This window comes from Phyllostomus discolor, chromosome 3, assembly GCF_004126475.2.
Source record: "Phyllostomus discolor isolate MPI-MPIP mPhyDis1 chromosome 3, mPhyDis1.pri.v3, whole genome shotgun sequence".
Lineage (NCBI taxonomy): Eukaryota > Metazoa > Chordata > Mammalia > Chiroptera > Phyllostomidae > Phyllostomus > Phyllostomus discolor.
This window is the reverse complement of record NC_040905.2, coordinates 80,722,176-80,743,278: the sequence shown is the minus strand read 5'-3', so window position 1 is coordinate 80,743,278 and position 21,103 is coordinate 80,722,176. Positions and strand designations below refer to the sequence as shown.

General features: G+C 33.2%; 1 protein-coding gene across 8 annotated transcripts in view; it reads right to left on the bottom strand.

Moving 5' to 3' along the window:
* DMXL1 (Dmx like 1) overlaps positions 1–21,103 on the bottom strand; it is a 152,750-nt gene that overhangs the window by 102,320 nt on the left and 29,327 nt on the right. For 7 of the 8 annotated variants that reach the window (XM_036020679.1, XM_036020680.1, XM_036020681.1 and 4 more), the window contains exons 5-10: positions 14,983–15,115; positions 11,075–11,141; positions 9,276–9,454; positions 5,402–5,591; positions 4,030–4,198; positions 986–1,198 (exon numbers count right to left, since the gene is read on the bottom strand). In XM_036020679.1, the coding sequence (XP_035876572.1) occupies positions 986–1,198; positions 4,030–4,198; positions 5,402–5,591; positions 9,276–9,454; positions 11,075–11,141; positions 14,983–15,115 (951 nt within the window). The remainder of the gene's footprint in view (positions 1–985; positions 1,199–4,029; positions 4,199–5,401; positions 5,592–9,275; positions 9,455–11,074; positions 11,142–14,982; positions 15,116–21,103) is intronic. The other variant, XM_036020684.1, reaches the window with a different exon arrangement.

The window sequence follows — 21,103 nt, the reverse complement described above, 5'->3', positions numbered from 1 at the left end:
AATCAATGTAAATGCCCATCAATAAAGGAAATGCTAAAGTTTTCTCTTGACATGGAATACTCAGAAACTTAAAAAAAAACGATATTGAAAAGTTCCCATACTGAATTTAAAAAGCAATTTACAAAATACAATTTTTGTTTAAAACTGAACTGCCAAGTTTAAAAACAATGTTGCAGGAATATAGAAAAACATAAATGTAGGAGGACACTTCTTAAACATATGGAAACTTTATACCTGTTTATATCATTTGATTCTTCTTCCTAATGAGCATGTCCTAATGAGCAATTTTATAATCTTATAATTAAAACAAAACTTTTAAAAAATAAAAACACTTATCAACCACAAACTGTAGCAGAGATGGCTAGCTGGCCATCACAAATTTGTGCTTCCTAGTCCTTAACACAGAATGGCTAGCTATCGAGTCAAGGACTTGCAAGGACCCTGTGACTAGTGCCGTATAATGAAAGGAGAAAGTGGTATGTGCCAACTCTAAGTCAAAGTTAAGAAATAGCTATACCTTCTCCTCTCCCTCCCTCCCTACCTGACTAAGGCTAAATGCAGAAGAGTTTAAGGCCCTACTATAATGCTTCTCTAACTTTAATATATATACAAATCACCTGGGGGTTTCATTAAACTATGGATTCTTGTTCAGGAGCTTTGGGTAGAACCTGAATTGTGTATTCTAACAAGCTCCCAGGTAATGTCAACACTGCTGGTTCACAGATAGTCCTTTAAGGGGCAAGGCCCTAGGGACTGACCAAAGAAGCCCACGTATGAAGAATCCTGAATCCCCAAATCACCATGTGGAAGAAAGCTACCTGGAATAGAAACATCTACAATAAATTATTCAATGAGCTATTTCAAATTGGTATCATGCCACTGTAATTTTGAAGTTTATTTCTGACAGTTACTAGTGTTACCCTGGTACTAAATTCTTTGCTATTTTCACCAAATTTTACATTTCGTACCCTTCTTAAAGCTTTACCTTCATCAGATTTTACATCTGCCTGATTAGAGTCTTCTACACTGGCCTCAGAAGATGGCTGTTCCAAACTTTTTCTAAGTTGCTGTAAAAAGACTTCCATGGACAAAGTAAAATGTAACTCTTTATTGTTTAGCCAGTGTACCACAAAAGGGCCACTCTTCTCTTCATTTTCACTTAGACTTAGAGATGTAATAGAAGGAAGAAGTGGAATGTCTGTAAAGAACAATAACAAAAAACACAGTTAAAATTTCTATCATTCTAGCATATAAAACATCCAGGTCTCATATTTTTATTACAGTGTTACACTTATCCTTAAACCTCTGTAATATATTTTATTTAACCTATAAATAAGACTCCCAACATAATGTTTGCCAACAATTATTATTAATGATAGCAGACATAAATGGTAAATTTAACACCTATAAAGGAATTAAAATTATATATTCTAGGTCATATAGCCTAATTTATTTTATATACATTTTCTTTAATTCTAAAAAATACTCTCATAAGAAATGTCTATAATTTGTAGACATCTTAATAGGAAAATCTTCTTAATTTATATATACACTTTGATAAGAAACCTATGGTATTTTAATCTGGCCTACCATGCAAATGTCACCAATATGATGACAAAGAACTAGTGATTTATCTGAATAGCAACAACTTTCTTTCTTAATAGAATGGCATACTAATTTTTTTAATGACCTACCCATCTAATTCTAAGATAGACACTATTTATTAGCATCAAGATTAAAGTTGGAAAGTAAAATTGAGGTTCCCTTCTTATATTCAAGAAAGGCATTCAAGACAAACCAACTCAGCTTAAAAAAAAGTTCCTTGGTATTACTTTGAATATAACTGCTAAAGTAAGCATATTGAAGTGTAAATTCAAAGTAATTTATGACAAACTACAATCTCTAACTAATAAAGGTCAAGAAAATGTGTGTATCATATTAAATCACATCTACATTTAGCTCATGCTGGTATCTGAAAAGTAAAGGCTGAAATGGATTGAAGGAAAGTACACTGATTCTATGTTTCGTGAGAGCAACGATCAAGCCTGTTTTGATCACCCCTGTATCTGCAGTTCCTACCTCTATCTTTGATTCCCATACTAGCACAGACTAAAAACTCAATAAAATCCTCAAGGGACTGAGCTGCCAATTCCATTGTTTCTAGGTGATAAACACTAATGCCAGGGATTAAGAGAGTGCCCCCAAGAATCCTATTGGGTAGGATTTTCTGATTTTTGATTTACAATCAACCCAAAAGAGATCAATGATGCCTCTTGTGGATAACAGGCCTAGTTGTTGAGTAAGTACACAAGAAAGAGGAGCTAATGCTGGCTTTTAGCAGAAGCATTCCAGGAAAAAAAAAAGAGAAGAAGAAGAAAAGAAAAACATCTCACATTTCTTCTGTCTCCTGACTGTACTTAAAGAATTTGATTAAAGTCTTTTTTTTTAATGAGAAATCTTCATGGAAAGGATATAAGAACTAGAATCAGGAGAATATCTTAGAGCTCTTCTTCTGTTTCTATTTCTATAAATGGGGCAAATAAGTGATGCCAAATCTGAGAGCTGGTCCTCAAACAGGAAACAGAGCATCCAGAAGAGTCAATCCAATAGATCTAATTTTGGGAAAGGTATTTTCCATAGGGTCTATTCTAACTGCTAATATTATTTTGCTTTGATTTGATCTACACAAAGGAATTTTCCTTAGGGACCTACGGCCTAAGAAGGTTTTTAGAAAGGTGGTCAAGGAGATGCTACATTGAAACTGAGGATTTCCTTTTTTGTAATCCCTTAGCCTTTTCCATTAAAGTAAGAATTCAGGATTTCTATATTCTCAGAATATTTTCTTTTACTCAGCAGAGACTGAAAGTTATTCTACTGACCTTAGAGTTGCCTCTGGGGATTATAATCTCTGTCAACGTATATATTTTAATAAAGGTAATGGCATTTTTGAAGCCTATATAATGTTTAAATAAAAATAATCAATATTCTCCCCTTCACATTTTCTTGGCTCATGGATACTTTTAGAGCTGGGACTGTTGCCTACCAAATAAAAGCTGCGAGAACCATCAAATACTCTTCATTCCTACCACAACTATCTCTACTCTTTAGTAGAGCACTACCACTTTTATTCAAGTAACTAATGGACCATACTTATCGTTATATTTGTTTGAAGAATGCAATACAGCAAAATCCAGTGTGCTATATGAAAATAGGTGATGCTAAATTTACACTTAACAATATCCCCAAATACATAAAAACTCATCTAATAGTGCTTATCTTCTGGGTAGAAGGACTAGGGTAGGATACAGGTGAAAACTGACTTTTACTTTTCACTTTCTGTATAGATGGCATTAACTCATATGCGAATACTGTTTTTCATTTTTTTCCCAGTAACAGTATAAGGTTTTACTTTAAATGCCCCAACTGTGATCAGTTGGGTTTTTTCCACATTCTTTTTTCTTAATCTTGATTATAGTTTTTTCCATTACCAGTTAGTCCCCTTAATTCTCTCCCCCCAGCAGTCACCATTTACTAAAATGATGAGCACTTAAATTCTTCCATCCAGATATTCTAGATCTGTCAATCTAACAGACATATTTGACTAGAAAAATAGGTTTCTTAATTCTTCCAGTTATAACTTCCAAATATTTCTGCTCTACTTCTGAAATGGTTTCAAAGATCAAGTACTAAATACACTGGTTTTATTTTAACAATTCCACAATAATGATGAAGCACTACTCTGTGATGTTAACCTGTGTTAAGTATTAGCTCAAATCTCCACTTTAGAATAAACTAATAAAGAATCTAAATGGCTCATCCAGATCTCAAATCATAAATCAAATCATAGCCTTAAGGAGCAAACGAATAAACAAAAACCTCACTTTGTGTAATCAGTGAGTTGGCTACCATGAAAAACTAACTAAGAAAGTCATCTCCAATATTTTACCTATTTATAACTAAAAGTATAACTTATTTGTTATAAAATCAATCTACTCAATTAAAAACATGTTTTGAACAGTGCTTTATCACCTGTGGCTGGGTTGATGCTGGCTGCAATATGAAAGTGGCAAAGTGCATTGGCATGCAGTGGAGTGTTCCTGTGAACCTGATGAGGGTCCTGCTGATGGGGCAGGTATCCGGTATGTGCTACAAGTGCAAGAGATCTCCTTCGGCCTCTACGGAAATGTCTCAGATTTACCTGTGTGAAAGAATCAGCAAAGTAAAACTAATGCCTATGCTGTCACAAAGATATATGTATAGGTTAAATAATGATTGTTAGACATTACAGGTATTCTATTTTAGATGAGTTTATATGTACAAATATTTTCAGCAGTTTTGTATAGCAAATTTGAAAGTAGAAGAAGTTAACAACTTAAACTGCCTGACTCTTAACTATCACTCAATACATCGCAATTTGTATTTGATTTATTTTCCAGTAATTAATTTCCTGAACGTAAAGGCAAAGTTTATAATGTGTTTGTGGATGATGATGTGTCTATGTATGTATGCTGTTTGTAACCAAAGCTTACCTCCTATGACCATGAAGTATTGGATAATATTATCATAATAAATTAGGGTGGTATTTCATAATTTACAAAGCATTTTCATAGATTACCTCATTTGACCCATAAGGCAGACATTGCAAATACTGTTATTCTCATCTTTCAAATGATAAAAGAGTTTATATAGAACCCACAGTCAAAAAGTAGACAAGAATCATCAGATTCTAGTTGTTGAGTCTCCATGCATTATATATTTAATAATATTCGAACCATTACAATACTGTACTAACTTGAAAAATAGGTATTCTTAATCATACAAAGCATTCATAGATAAATCAATTTAGATTACTTCCTGTTTTCAGTATAAGAAAAATAATAAAAAGAATCTGTATTACTAGTCTATGTTCAATTAATACAAACATCAAAAACTGAATTTACTTTCTACACTACTTAGTAAAATAAATACTCCGAGTTCAAAGGGGCTCTAAAGATAACAACCATAGTACAGAATCTGACAAACTAATCATTCATGTAATTAAGTCAGGATGAAACATCCCAAGCTCTAAAAAAAACCCTAAATTTTACAGTTACACCTTTGCTTTCTCAGATTTTAATTTACTTTATTATTTTAGCTAAGATAAGGGTAAGCATACTTTTGTTATCATTAGGTGAGCTAAAATTAACTTCATGACTGTAAGTAGTTTTTTGCTCTAGACAAAATCCTTAAGAACACTTTTTAAACCAAATGAAACTAAAAAATTTCTGAGATTTCCTAAGACATATATATTTTTGTAACTATACATGTGACTTTTAATATTAATTAGAATCAGTGCTACAAAAAAGCAACATACAACAGGTTTTTAAACTTGTAGGAAATAACACCTAATTAAAATACTCACATCTAAAGTGTTTTGAACTCGTTCTTTACTGGAAGCATTTCTCTCGAAATTATTTGTTAAATTAATTGGTTCGGTCCAATGGTTGCTGTCACCTCCATATAGTAAACAATCATTTGGTAAAAATGTCTCTACCCAAAGACGACACACATTATCTTTGCAGTAAGTCAACAGTACATTACATACAGAAGTCCTAAGAAATAAAAAGAGTTTAGAGGCAAAAAATATAAACTTCACACAGTATCACATTATACAGTGTTTCTATAATGCACATAACTAAGGTATCGATGAAGAAAATATCAACATACATTTATGCAATGTATTTAGTCAAAACCATTACAATTGAGTGGGTATTTTATTTCATTGCATCAAATGCTTGCTAACCTATTTCTTTTCTGCCTAGAATTCAGTAGTTCTTGTTTCAATAATCTAAGATTCTTCTTACCACTAAACAACAAAGACTAAAGTCATAATATGATATCTTAGCTAATAAGCAAAAGAAAACCATATCTATTAAAAAGATCTGACATTCAGTGGATGGCTATTTGAATTATTACATAATGCTTAATTTTTACTTCCCATACAGGCACATGTACACTAGTCACTAACAGGCTACATTAACTAGTACTTTTATCCTCTCCTTGCCTAACACATATACCAAAAGCAGTGAAGTACAAGAATAGAAAATTCATGACAAAATAAGTACAGCCACCTCCTTCCTTAGTCATTCTTGATTTTCAATGGATTCACTGTATTGTAATCCACAAAATAAAAGCAAAATCAATTGCACATATATTAGTAAACTCCATAAGCATCAAGAGTTCAAAGGCTGAAACTCTATCAACAAAGACTACCTATTATTGGGACACTCAGCAAATTTATAAAAAAGGAAAAGAAAGTCACAATCCTGTAGTAGACACATTCAAATATATTTGATTAAAAATGAACAATCAGCAGAAGGCTTCTACCAGTAACTCAGTAAAATTTTTTAAAAAGAAATAAAAATATTCTGTAGCAGTCACTTTGTTAAACACAGCTACCTGATTAAAAAAGGATGTAAACAAAGAAGAAGGAAAGGGAGAATGGCATGTTTTGTCTTGGTTCCTCTTCCCTTCAGCTTTCCTCTTCTATTGTCTCACCTCTCTCTCTCCCTCCCTCCTTCTTCCTTCCCTTCTTTCTCTATTTCTCTTAATCCCCTTGCTACCCATTGAGAGAGAGAATTGAGAACTCTCTCTCAATTCTCAGCTTTTTCTCCTCTCCAGGCTACCCTCCCTTACCACCTCTCTTCTTCAGTACCTTCACATCTTGTCCCTTCCTAAAGTGCCTCCTTTCCTTTCCACAGTTTCTCCTTTCCTCATCCTCATGCCTCTCTCTCCTCCTCCAGGTTTTCTCCTTCTTTTTTCTCTAGTCCTCTATGCCCTTCTCCTATCACCTTTCCCTCTCTGTTTCTCTCTAGAACATTCACACACAGGCAGTGGTAATGAGATTAAATGTAAGCAAATAGAAACAAAAGAAAACACCCATACATCAAAAGGAAATATGGAAAGTTCAACATTAATAGTTCTAATTAGTAACTGGCAGAATGGAAAGGCTTACCAAGGAAGAACAGAAGGTAGGAGACTGGAGGGATAAATAGACAGCAAGCAATCAGAAGAGGCATAAGAATTTAGGCAAGGGCAATGAAATAAGCAAGAAAGGTACACAATGCAGAAGCATGGAGCAAGCTTTGATCCTGAAAGGGGGGTGGTCCCTGGTGACTTTCTTCAGGATACTAGACCTTAAGGACAGTCAATGTAAACAGCTGGCAGGTAATATATAAGCAGAATATGTAACAAGTACTCTGATCTGTTTTAGTCACTTATCTGGCAATATCTTTCTTCCTCACTTCTTCATCAAAGAGTCTTATTCTTTCTTCAATGGTATAGCATACTCAGGGATAGCCAATAAAGAAAAAAAAAGAAAGAAAAAAGCAAAAGAAAACAAAGGTATAACCTCAGAAGACAACCATATGATGGGTAAGTGTCTGTAACACCCATCCTATTTTGATGTAACAACAACAGACTCAACAGTTTGAAACTAGTTATCTAAAACTAACTTTTGGAAGTTTCTGGAGGATATAACCAAATCTTCCAACCTGTTCTACATTCATCAATTTGTAATTAGTAAAGAAGTATACGCTTTACAAACAATTCCCCATTATTCTCTCTCAAGCTAGCAGTCCATTGTATAATGCATTGCCATTTTGGTTGAGGATCTTAATTTTATGGGAAAAACAAACGACCTGTATCACCCCCGTGAAGATGCCATATCAAAAAGAGCAATGGTCTTTGATGGGGTCTCTCTCATTTTCATGAGAAAGGGTCAGCTTTCCCTCTATACACTTGCAGGAAGTAGGCAGTTAGTAAAATGAAAGTGAAAACTGAGAGAGCTCAGGGAGATTAGCTGGTTCTTAAATAGCATGGATCCGAAAGTAAAGTTCTGGAGACTTCTAAAAGATGCCACAACTAACAGAAACTCTAGTTCTATTTCCCTATGCTGCAAAATTTAGTCGGTAAGAGATCAAATGAACACAAGCAGTATAAACAAACAAACAAACAAACAAACAAACAAAAAACTGGTATGCCTCATTGCTGTTACCAGGCATCTGTAATGGCCCAGTTTAAGACATCTGCCTGTGACGATTTTTGCCAACACTGAGTGAACATGGTCAAGAGCAGATGATGTGTCTATCCTCTGTTAAAAGATACAATACTTCATAAGCCTCTTTTCAAAAAATATGCTAGTAATCTATCAATAAATGAAAACACTTGGATGTACCTGAAGAAATCAGCCTTTGAAATGATGTAATCTTCAGATACTGTAAAAGGTTCACAGTTTGCGATGGCAGCTATTTTTATTGGGGCCATTTACAACTTTTAAGAGAAGAGTTAACATGTGCCACAGTTCATTCTATTCTAAACACATTTTTATATAAGTAGGCAATGCTCTCAGAGGTACTAGAGCAATAGTTCTCAAAGTGAAGCTAAGCTGAGGGTGCTTGTGCTAACAATAGAGGTTGTCTACAGCAATTTCCTTAGCCCAAAGACTGATAACATCCTCCTAGGACAGAACTATTACTGTTCCTCTAGCGTTCTGTGCCTATGCTTTCCTATATTGGAGGGCCGGGGTAAGAAGAATAACTACTACACTGGAAAATAACTTAAAAATCTAGGTATAAGAATAATGGATACATTCTATTATATGTTTGTCCAAACCCATAGAGTGCACACCACCAAGAATGAACTGTAATGTAAACTATGGACTTTAGGTGGTGCTACTGTGTTGATACAGGTTCATAAATTCTAACTAATGTGGAGGATGCTGACATCAAGGGAGGCTATGCATGTGTGGGAGCAAAGGGTATATGGGAAATCTCTATATCTTCCCTTCAATTTTGCTGTGAACCTTAAAATGCTGGATGTAATTAAAGAAATGTTTGAGGCCTCGGTATGTCCTCTCAGTAAAGCTACGGTTCTTTTGTTTTTTTAACCAGAGGTGATACACATAGAAAGCACAAGATGAGGAAGTGAAATATGAGAAAGTTCATGCAAGCAACAATGTGGAGAATGATTAAGGCACAAAAGAATTGGATACACAATATAGAAAAAAAGATACACAACTCTGACACTTAAAAATATCAGATATGGAAGTAAATATTCTTTCATATGGCTCTCCTCTTAAGTGTCAATCACAAGTGACCCATGGCCAGAGATTTGCAAACCAAGGACCATCTAATATTACTTGAATCTTCATAGGCAAAGGTCCAATACAGGAAAAGCAGTCAAAATCACAAACATGACATTCTCTTAATACATGGAAAAAAGACTAATCCACTGACCTAGGCATATATTTGCTTGTTTTACGCCAGGAAAATCCATTGACAGCTCGAGGATGGGCCAGATACACAAAAGAAAAGTCAATTTCTCCTTGAGATTGTTTTTCTGAACTTTTATCTGGAGAGATAACAGCTGTCCGCCAGTTTTCTACATTATACCATACCTTTAAAAGGCAGTCATCCTAAGATGGGGGGAAAAGCAGAAAAATATCCACATGAGAATTAAGGATTAAGTTAAATAGCAAATGTAAGATTTTTTTCCCCAATCACAGAAACAGAAGGATGGAAGAAGGGGTTGGCATGGAGAAACAGAGAAAATCTCTGAATCTAATACTTTTCTATCAGCATTCCTTAATTATGCTTTGAGAATTAAGGTGTGTGAACGAATATGTGTATTTTGCAAGGGTTGGTTCAAAGGAAGTTCTAGTTACCATATAGTATGGAAAATAGAGTCATTCAGAAAAGGCTGAAAGATGAAGTTAAGTGTTCTTTTTCCACTTAGCCAAGTATCAAATAAGAAAGCATTACTACTAGCAGACTTAAAAAGACTGATAACTTCTGAAAACAAAGGACAGTTTTCATGAATTATCATATTAATGTTCAAAGAAAATGTTGACAGTGAAAATAAGCACTTAACAACTACCACTATATAAAATAATCTAAATAAAACCAAAATTGCATCTCCTAATTTGGGAAGGAAGAACAAAGGAGACTAAAATGTGCCAGGTTTTTACTCTGAAGCTGTAATTGCAGTCCCACCTGTAAAGTCAGTCAGAATAAACAAATCCACTACTCTCCTAAAAAAAAAAAAAAACCTCACTGAGGATTTAGAGTATTTCACATTCTTTTTTAAAAATTTATTTATTTTTTATTGTTGTTCAAGTACAGCTGTCTCCATTCTCCCCCCCCACCACTCTCCCCTGTCCCACTCTCAATCCTACCTGCCTTCAGCTTTCTCCATGTGCTCTTTATGTGTTCCTTGATGACTCTTTTCCCTTCTGTCCCGTTATCCCCCTCCCCCAACCCCTCTGGTTACTGTCAGTTTGTTCTTTATTTATGCTAAGTGAAATAAGGCAGGCAGTGAAAGACAAATACCATATGATCTCACCTTTAAGTGGAATCTAATCAACCAAACAAACAAGCAAGCAAAATATAACCAGAGACACTTATATAAAAGAGTAGCTCACATTCTTAATCTGTAGAAGGCTTTGAGCAATGAGAATAACTTCAGTTGTGCATTAATTGCTCTGTGTACCAATTACTGAAAATAAAACAATTTCAAAGAAATACACTGTGTTGAAATCAATAGGTAATAACAAAATGATTGCAAATGTCTTCTAGAAAGTCTGTAAATTCTTTTACCTTAAATACAGCTTAATAATACATCTGTCATCTCAAGGATAATATAAATAGTAGCAATAGTTTATTGATAATACACTGTATGCAAGACACTAACCAGTCACTTTACATATACCATCTAAATTAATCCTATAATAAACAACATGAAATAGGTATTATTATCCTAAATTTATACATGAGAAAACCAAGGCTCAAAAAGGTTAACTACTTACCCAATGTCAAAAAGTTGGTAAGGGGTAGGTTATATCAGGTTACCTTTAAGTCTATGCTGTTTCAATTATACCATACTGCCCTTTAACACAATATTATACCAATTTTTGCTATTTAACATTTTAAACAAAAATATATTTTCAACTTAAATAAAAGGATAAAGCCTATTAATGTTTTTGAAATTTCAAAATAAATCATAAACACAATTTGGCAATAGTATTTTCATAAATTACCTTCCCAGCAGTGGCAAAAAATTCTCCATCTGGTGAAAATTTCATTAAATGAATTTGGGAAGCAGTTCTGTAAATTAAACAGATGAATAATATTCGAGGAAAATTAAATAGGGAAAATTCAAAATTACTCAACTAAACTATATTCAGCAATTTCTTCAAATAATAAAACTTCTTGATAACACAAGATTCACATTCGCCTTTAAGCTCATAAATATAAACTTTAAAATATAAAACTTTAAATATATTTTTATGTAAATATATCCATGCATAAAAATCTCGCAAGGGACAACTTGTCAGTCTTTAAAACTTATGACAAGAGTCATAGTTCTTATTCCCTCAGAACCTGGAAATCTAATTTCAAGAGTCATAGGTAATCTGTATTCCAAAATACACTTTCATGGACAAATCAACTTTTTAAATGAACTCTATTTTAATGTGGCATTTGACTAATTAAAGATTATGTGTGGTTTAATGACCATTGAGGACTCAGTTTTCCAGCTTCATCTATATGCTTGGTGAGTACTTGCTTTTCTTTTCCAAGGAGCTTTGGCTTACTTCCCTTCATTGCCTTCCCTTCTGGCTACCCATATATGATGATCTCAAGACACCTCTTACTATCTTGCTTTCCTTTTCTCACCTAAGTTCATGCTTAGATAGATTCATCCTAAAATCATCTGTAAAGAAAGCCAAAGATGAATTGTCATGGTTCATTCCAAATACAACCTTTTCCTGACTTTAAATATAATAAACAAAATATTAATGCAGATCGGTAAGAAAATGAAATCATATATAGTTTCACTGATACCATGACACTGATTCCCAGGCAAAACCACTCTTAATGTTTTAATACACAGACTTCCAGAGGATTCTGTCCACTTTCCCTCTCCATCTACTTCCTATGAGAGGGTGTAGGGGAGGAGATGGAAACCAATATCATATTTACAATTTGCTTTGTGAACATTTATTTATTTAAAAATGGTATAGATAGTTTTGCATATCAGTATGTGTAGATCTGCATTATTTTATTGGCTTATGGTATTCTATCACACATATATGCAATGATTTGAAATAATTTAATAACTCACTGCTGTTTTCTCATTTTTCTGCTTAAAAAAATGATGCAATGAGTATTCTTGCACATGCATTTTTATGCATATGGTTAGTTCTAAGGATGTCTGTCCTTAGATGCCTTAAAAATGCCTGGTCTCCATGATTTTGATCTTGTTCCCTCTACAGTCTTTTCTCAAAAGCACAGCTAAAACAGTTTTTAAAAAGGGAATCAGATCTCAACACTCTGCTGAAAATCCTAACAGACTCCCAAATCACTTAGAAGAAAAAGAAAAAGCCTCACAGTAACCTATAAACTGAATCCTGACTTTGATAATTTCCCCTATCACTCCTCATCTTGTTCACTTTACTTCAGCCACAAGCTAAGGAGTCTTAGCACTTAATGTTTCCTCTACCTGCAACATTCTTCTCCCAGAGACAGGCACACATAGTTTTCTGCCTCACTTCTTCCAGGTCTGTACTCAGTGTTACATCTACTCTTCTTCCCCTTATCCTACTTACTCTTTCTCTATTGTACTTATCGATCTCTTCACCTACATGTGTAGCTAGAGCTTTAAATTTTTGCCTTTATTTAGTTAAGTTATAGAGACCTATTATTAAATATAGTTAACATAGTCTTCAACTAATCCTAAAATAAAACTTGTGCAGTTTCTAGTTTCATGGCTTTTCTTACTTAAAAAACAAATCAGCTCAGATAAATTATTAGTATGTCTAGTCCAAGTCACTACTGTATATTCTGATCTTGATTTAACTTAAAATTCTTTTCTCCCAAATAAATGAAATACATTTCAAATTCACAGTTTAACCCACGGGAGCTCCTTAAGAGATCTGCAGTGAAGGCAATATAACACTTTGCTGCTCCCTTCTTCCCAATTTTCTATGAAAGACTAAAACAAAGCTACAGCCCTTTCCAAAGAATTATCTTTGCAAAATCGTATCCCCTTTTCATATGTTAACCCTTTTCTACCCATGATCTACCTGAGGGGTGTAAAATACATGGAACCAGCTCCTTTGAAATTTCCTTTGTAAATTCTAAATATAGCAGGACTGCGTTATTCTCACTTTGGTATCTGACATGTATCTCATCATTGCTTCATATAAAACTGGCTCAGGAAGAATGGCATTTAACATCCTGTCATACCAGTTTACCAGTTATTGTCCATCTCCCCCCATCTGTTTACTGCTAAATCCCAAGCACTTTTACCACTGCTTGGAACATGATAAGCACACAAAAAATATTTGTTGAATTAATGAATAAAACTTAAAATTGCTATTAAAGGGTATGAAAAAATTAAGGCTGCCAATTAGTACTTCTAAATTGCTCTCTAGAAAGATAATACCAATTGTACTCCCTTATTAACAGTATACAGAAGCAGCTGTTTCTCCAAACACTCACTAGTAATAGGTGTTAGTCACCTTCTTTCTGGACATTTTACATTTCTTGATTTCAAGTAAGATCACTCAACTCTTAATGTGTTTATTATTCATATGTACTACTGTTTAAATTTTTTCTCTTCATTGTCTATTTTTGTTCACCATTGAGATATAGGTTCTTTTTAAATTAATGTTAAGACCTCAGTTTTTAAAAAGCATTAACCCAAAATTGCAAATATTTCCTCTCAAGTTTTTGTTTCTTTTCCTTGTGGTCTTTTTGATTTACATAAAATTTTTTAAAGTTATCCATTTTTTCCTTTCCCTTCTTTTCCCTTGCCTTCCCTTCCCTTTCCCTCCCCTTCCTTTCCTTTCCATTTCTAGTTTTGGTGTCATACTTTAGAAAGTCTTTCCCTGACTCTATAGTAATAGAATATAAATAACAGATGTTGTCCATATATGTGTAATTTTAAATTTCCCAGTAGCCACACTTTAAAAAGTAAAAAGAAACAGGTGAAATTAATTATATTTAAGCTAATGTATCAAAACATTGTCATTTCAACAAATAAACAATAAAAATAGAGGATATTTTACATCCTTTTCTTTGTGCTAAGTTTTTGAAATCCAGTGTATTTTATATGTACAGCACATCTCAGTTTGGTCTAGAAGTGCTCAACAATGATATGTGGCTAGTTGCTACCATACTGGACATTGTAGCTCTAAAATATGAAAATTCACCTGTATTTTCTTCTAATATTTTTTCATTGTATAGAAATTCATTTTTTCCTTCCACTGACACTTATTCTGGTGCCAGATATGAAACAGACTCTACCTTCATTTTCTCCCCCAGAGCTAGCAAGTTTGCCCCACCAATGTGAAATGTCATCTTATATTATTGAATCTCCATGTGTAACTGGGCCTATTCCTGAATCCTAACCAGTCTGTTCTTATATCAACAACAAACTGCTTGATCAGCTGTAGCTTTAGAATTCATTTTTCTATACTAGATGTCTTTGTTCTTTTTCTCTTTCAGAATTTTCCCACATTTGACCTGTTAAATGAAGTTTAGAACTATGCTCAAAAGTAGAAATTCCAAAGGGATTTTGACAAAAATTATGTTTAAAATATAGGTTACTTAGGAAAAAATACCTCTTCACAATAGAAGAGCTTTCATTCAAAAGCATGAAAGGTGTTTCTGTACAATTTAGCAAGTTCTACTTAATGATCTTCATGTAGGCCTTAAACATTTCTTAGGGTTTTTTTCATAGTTGTTTTATTCAACAAGTTAAAAAAGAAATGAACATATAGAACATGGCAAATGGTAAATCCTCTGTATATAGGAAAAGGCTTATAACAGAAATTAAAAAATCAATACTTTTTATGTTAGTGTGCTTTACACAAACTAAAATGCATTATAATGAACCACATGGAACAGGTTTATCAATGTAATTCTCTAATTAATTGCTTACTTGCAATGCCAAATGCATCTCCAATCCCCAAAGTTAAGATCTTTTTTATTTGGATTTTCATCTTCGGTTGGCCTTTCCAAGTTAGCATTGGACCAGAGTTGCAAACAGCTAGAACCAGTTAAAAGACGATTGCCTAAAAATATATATATTATTCACCATTTATTACTTAGGTATTTAATTAGTGAGTTACATATTCAATAGTTTCATGTAACACTATAAAGATAAAACAATTCCTAAAAATTCAAACAACACAAAGATTGGGGGAAGGGGCGTAAAGTCGTATTTTAATTTTGTTGAAGCAGCTTGGGAGGAAAGAGATCTTATAATCTCTCATTCAACAAACATTTAATGAACATCTTTATAATGACATTGTGCTAGGCATGGAGGATACAATGACAAATATAACACTGTCCTTTTTCATAATGAGATTACATTCCAATGGAGAAATATTATGAATAGATGCAGGAAGACATGAAAGTTCAAATTACTCCCAAGAATAACTTGTAAAGTGGGGTGGATAAGAAATAAGGTGCATAAAAGACCCGGAAATCTAAATAAGGTTGGGAAAAAATCTGAGGTCCGATTATGAAACATTTTTGATGTTCATAAGGACTTTGAAGTTTGTTATAGGCACTTAGGAATTAAAGGTTTTAAGTGGGGGGAGACAGTTTACATAAGTGGATATGTATTTTAGAATAAGGGGCCTCAACAAGTGGGGGGAGGAGTATCAATACAGAGTCTTGACTAGGTCTGTGAACCTCCATTCACTGAGATATGCAAAAGTTGTATATATAGTGTATGCATTTTTCTAGAGAGATAATACACAATTTTCACCATATGATGAGTACTTTCAAAGATTCCAGTACTCAAAGAAATATTTTCCATTCTAGAAAATAATGAATTTCCATTCTACAAAATAACTCCACCAAAGGAGAAAATTAGGGAAAAGGTAAGACAGAGAAACCTGGTTAACTATCTGTAATAATACTGATGGGAAATCAGGGGATCTGAGTCAGATATTAAGGTTAGAAGTAAGGATTTGAAAGCCATTTGAAAAGCAGTCGTTTCAAGGCTTAACACCAATTAAAAAACAGAAACAAAATAGGTTTCAAGGATAGATTTTTCAACTCTATAACTTGAGTAGAAGATTGTGCTATCATCCAAAGAAAAGAGGAGATGAAATTTGGCCAATAAAGTATTCACAATGGCAATTAATAACTATGGATTGCTTCCTCTCTAAAAACATCCTTCTATTTTAAAAGGAAAGGGGTTCTGAGGCAAAATATAGACTTTAGATCAGAAATCCCTGTTTTTAATTCCCAAGTAAGTCACTTAATTAGCCATGTGATTTGATCTAATTGGGCAGCATTTGACTCTCAATTTTCTCATCTATAAAATTAAAAATTTGTATAGAGTTGTGGTAAGGATTATATATAATATATATAATCTATTGGGTTGGCCAAAAAGTCTGTTATGGTTTTTACTGTAAAATATAAGACACATTTTCATTTTCACCAATAACTTTATTGATCCGGATATTTTGAGTATGTTGGCTATCTCTCGCATGGTGGAACACTGTCTGCTCTCTATTAATATTTCAATTTCATCACTATCAACTTCAGCCAGTTTACCTGACCATGGAGTCAGAAATCTGCAGCACGAAACGTAGCAAAACAACTTGTAACACATTTGACCAATCACAGCACTCTCTCTATACATTACACAAATATTTTTTTTGCATTTCAGTTGTGTTTTTACCTATCTTGAAATAAGAAAGCATGATATGATGAAAATGTTGCATTTCTTCCATCTTCAATATTAAAATGGCTATACAAATATTCACCAATTTTGTGTTTTTTAAAAATACATTGATATAACAGCTATCATGATACAATGTAACAAAAATGTTTTGAATAAAGTTAAAGACAACTAAGAGCTACAACAGCCATCTTCCAGAAAAAAAAAAAAAAAACTTTTTGGCCAACCCAACATTTAGCATAGGCTAGGCACTTAGTAGAAGCTCAATAAATAGTAGAATCTAGGTGGAAAGCCTCACAGGCAGATAAAAACAGCCCAGAAAGTACTAATGAGATGTCCCACTTAAATCGGATTATTATTCCACTGTTTAGCTTATAGACACAAATCATCTTTTTTTGGAGATATAATTGGTATATTACATAATATTAGTCTCAGGTGTATAATGTAATAATTCTGTATTTGTACATATGGGAAATGATCATTGCAGTAAATCTAGCTAACATCCATCACCCTGTACAGTTACCAATTTTTTCCTTATGATGAGAATTTTTAAGACACACTCTCTTAACAACTTGCAACCATACAATACAGTATTATTAACTATAGTTACTGTATTATACATTACATTCCCAGGGCTTATTTATTTTACAACTGGAAGTCATTACCCTTTGACCACCCTCACCTATTTTGCCCACTCTCCATCTCTGGCAACCACCAAACTGTTCTCTGTACTTATGAGTTTGATTTTTACAAGTTTTCTTTAACATAAACTGAAAATAAAATTATTCCATGAAGGATTAAGAATTTAAAACTAAATACAAAATAATTAATCCCAGGTATGGAATGAAACAAAAGTAGGTAACATATGGTATAAAATATATTGATTTGAACACAAAGGGCAGAAGTATGAATACTGAAATAGGGGAAAAATAATAAAAAGCCTATGACAGAAAATGTTATGATTTAAGCAAGATGCAGTAGTGGGTTTAGGGACAACACAAAAACATTATAGTTTATTAGTATCATCTGAAAAAAATGTCTTTGTATCCCAATACCTAGCAAATAAATATGTAAATACTGACCAAGCCCCAAGTATTACTATTTCATGTAAAATAAGTATAATTATTTTATAATTACAAATTTCATATGCAAAAGTAATAATTATACTAACAGTTCCCAAGTATTTATTATAGCTATAATCTGTTCCTCAACCGAATTCTGTATTTTAAACTATCCAATATTAAAAGGAAAAAATAAACTTTTATGTGAATTTTAGCTCAATTACAGTTAAAAAAGATAATGGTCATAAGCTGCTGTCAAGTTGCTACTAAATATGTTAAAAATAAGTAATTATCTTTTAATACTACTTTGTAATGATGATTTTTGAGGAATTTAACATTAATACTAATATTAGTACTCACAGACCATAGGTACAAAAATTCCAAACAACTGCTTATGTCATTACTTAAAAACAACAAACAGCCTGGCTGGCACAGCTCAGTGGATTGAGCATGAGCTGCGAACCAAAGCATTGCAGGTTTGATTCCCAGTCAGGGCACATGCCTGGGTTGCAGGCCATGGGCCCCAGCAACCGCACATTGATGTGTGTGTGTGTGTCTCTCTCTCTCTCTCTCTTTCTCCCTCCCTTCCCTCTCTAAAATAAATAAAATAAAATAATAAATAAATAAAATCTTTATTAAAAAAAGTTTCTTAAAAAATTCAATTCAAATATTAAATGTTTTTATTGAAGTTAATAAGATACTTCAAGTAGCCAGTTCACTTGCTAACAATATTTCTGTAGGACTTTATCAATTACCAAATATGTTCATATATATTGCCATATCTGGCCACTAAAAAACTATTTTGTGAATTAGATATCTTAATTTACAAGTGAGTTAACCATTCTTGATCTCTTAAATACTGTGTTTATGATCATAAAACTTATAATCAAATTTATGAACATTTATTGAGAGCTTACTATATGAGTCCCTAAAGACAACTAAATAAAACACTGAATAAAATAGAATCTCGTCCCTTGTCTAATCAATAAGATAAACCATGTAAACAAATAATTATAAGACTGTAGTGCCACAACAGAGTAACTGTAATTTATTATCCAACTAGAACACTTGTGAGAGTAGAAGGAACACAATTAATAATCATATAAGGACAACAAGCATAAACTGGGACATAAGTCACCCTGTTCACAATAGAGTTACATACAAAGTGATATACCTGTACTTTTTGGACTATAAAATGCACCTTTTTACCACATTTTTTGCTTCAAAATTTTTTCCCCTACTTTTGTCCTCTAAAACGTAAGTGCATCTGGGGTCCACACCATAAGATGCACTTAGGTTTTAGAGGAAGAAAATAGGAAAAAAAAATTTGAAGCAAAAAATGTGGTTAAAAAGTGTTTTATAGTCTGAAAAATATGGTATATAAAATTCAATCCCAAATTTGAACCCTGATCTGACCTCTTTTCATTGTATGCATAAAATAAACATGTAGGTTACCAGCAAGTAAACATCAATCTTACAATCTCATGAAAAGAAACATTTTAAAACATTGTGTGATTTTCTAAAAAAATCATCTCAAGTGGAATTCCTGCTGCTGAACTATGAGGGCCTATTGGGGACTTCTATAGCGACAAATATGTTCAGAAGGCTGAGGTCCAAGGACATTTTTGCCAGCTATAAGTGGGTCTCCAGAACCAGAGGGTGCACACAGCTCTTAAACTTGAAGGTGTTTATGTTCAAGATGTCTATGCAAGGGATGTGCTTTTGTGTACAAAGCGAAGAACAACACAGTGACACCTGGTGGCAAACAGAACAAAACCAGAGTAATCCACGGAAAGGTAACTCATGCTTATTGAAACAGTGGCATGGTTTGAGCAGATTTCCAAAGCAACTATCCTGCTAATAAGGCCATTAGACACAGAATCTGTGTAATGCTGTATTCCCCAAGGATTTAAACTTATTGAAAAGTAAATAAATAAAATGAACTTGTTTTCTTGCAAAAATAATCTCAAAGATAATCTCTTCTCTTATAAAATAATTCCCAAAGATTCTGAAATTTGTGTTCTAAATTAACATTTTTCTCAACTATTTCAAAATGTAAATTATTTTATCGATCTAAACTAGTGGACTTCTGGTTCTATGTTCCAAAGATAACATCTTTCCTATATTCTACATCAGCAATTTTCAACTGGTGTGCCATAAGAATTTTTAAAACATGCAACACCTGACAATTTAGTCAGGGGCACTCACCTCTTTCCCCTTAGATTGTCAAATTAAAAAATGACAGCAGCCAACACAACAGTTTTCCGGTGTGAATGAATCAAAATTATACCTATTTTTTTTGTTGTTGACATTGGCAAAATATATAGTATTTTTTTGGGTGGGCCACAGAATTTTAATAATTAGCTTATGTGTGCCATGAGATGAAACAGGTTGAAAATCACTGTTCTATATTCAAATTTCTAATTTTCTGCTGGATATTGCTATATCATATTCAAGCATCTCAAATTCCACACATCCAAACAAAACCTATGTTCTACTCTCTCTAGCTCTTGCATATTACTCTTCTTCTAGTGGTCACAAATATCTGCAAAGTCATGTACAATCTGGTTGTCAAGTAATGTCAATTCCATTGCCTAAATGCATTCATATTCATGTACTCCTTCATTATTCATTACCTATTATTATTATCTATTATTATTATAGGTACCTATTATTATCTTAACGGCACTAAAACAAGTTCTTATTTCTCATTTAGATTACTATAAGGCATACTTTCCAAAAGGTAATTATAATTATAAATAATATAATATTTATTATCTTCTTTCGCTTTCCTCTAATCCCTTCTCTCTGCTACCAGAACACTCTTGCAAACCACTTGTCACCAGCCACTTTCAAAAACCTGCAATATTTTTAGACAATTAAAAAGAATTAAATTCAAATCCCTTACCATGGCTTTAAAGGCCTTCTATAATATGCCAGCTTCAATGAAGTACTAATCACTATTAGAATCTATCTTACACTTTTCTTTGTGCTTTTGCTCATTGTTGTAGATTGGTAAAAATGGCTTTGGGATGGTTTTTAAATGCAGAAATAGATCACTGGCACATATATACATTAACACTTCTTAGAATTCACTTCTTTTTCCCTCCTACATCTATGCCCACCCTCACTATTAAATATATCTACTCTCAGGTCAAAAGGCTTCTCTTCAATTAAACTTTGACTCTCCAGAGAGAATTAGTATGACCTTTCTGAAACAACAGGTATTCCTCCTACAGCTGGATACTGTTACAGTGCATCTTCATTTCACCATATGCTATGAAAGAATGCAATCTGTTTTA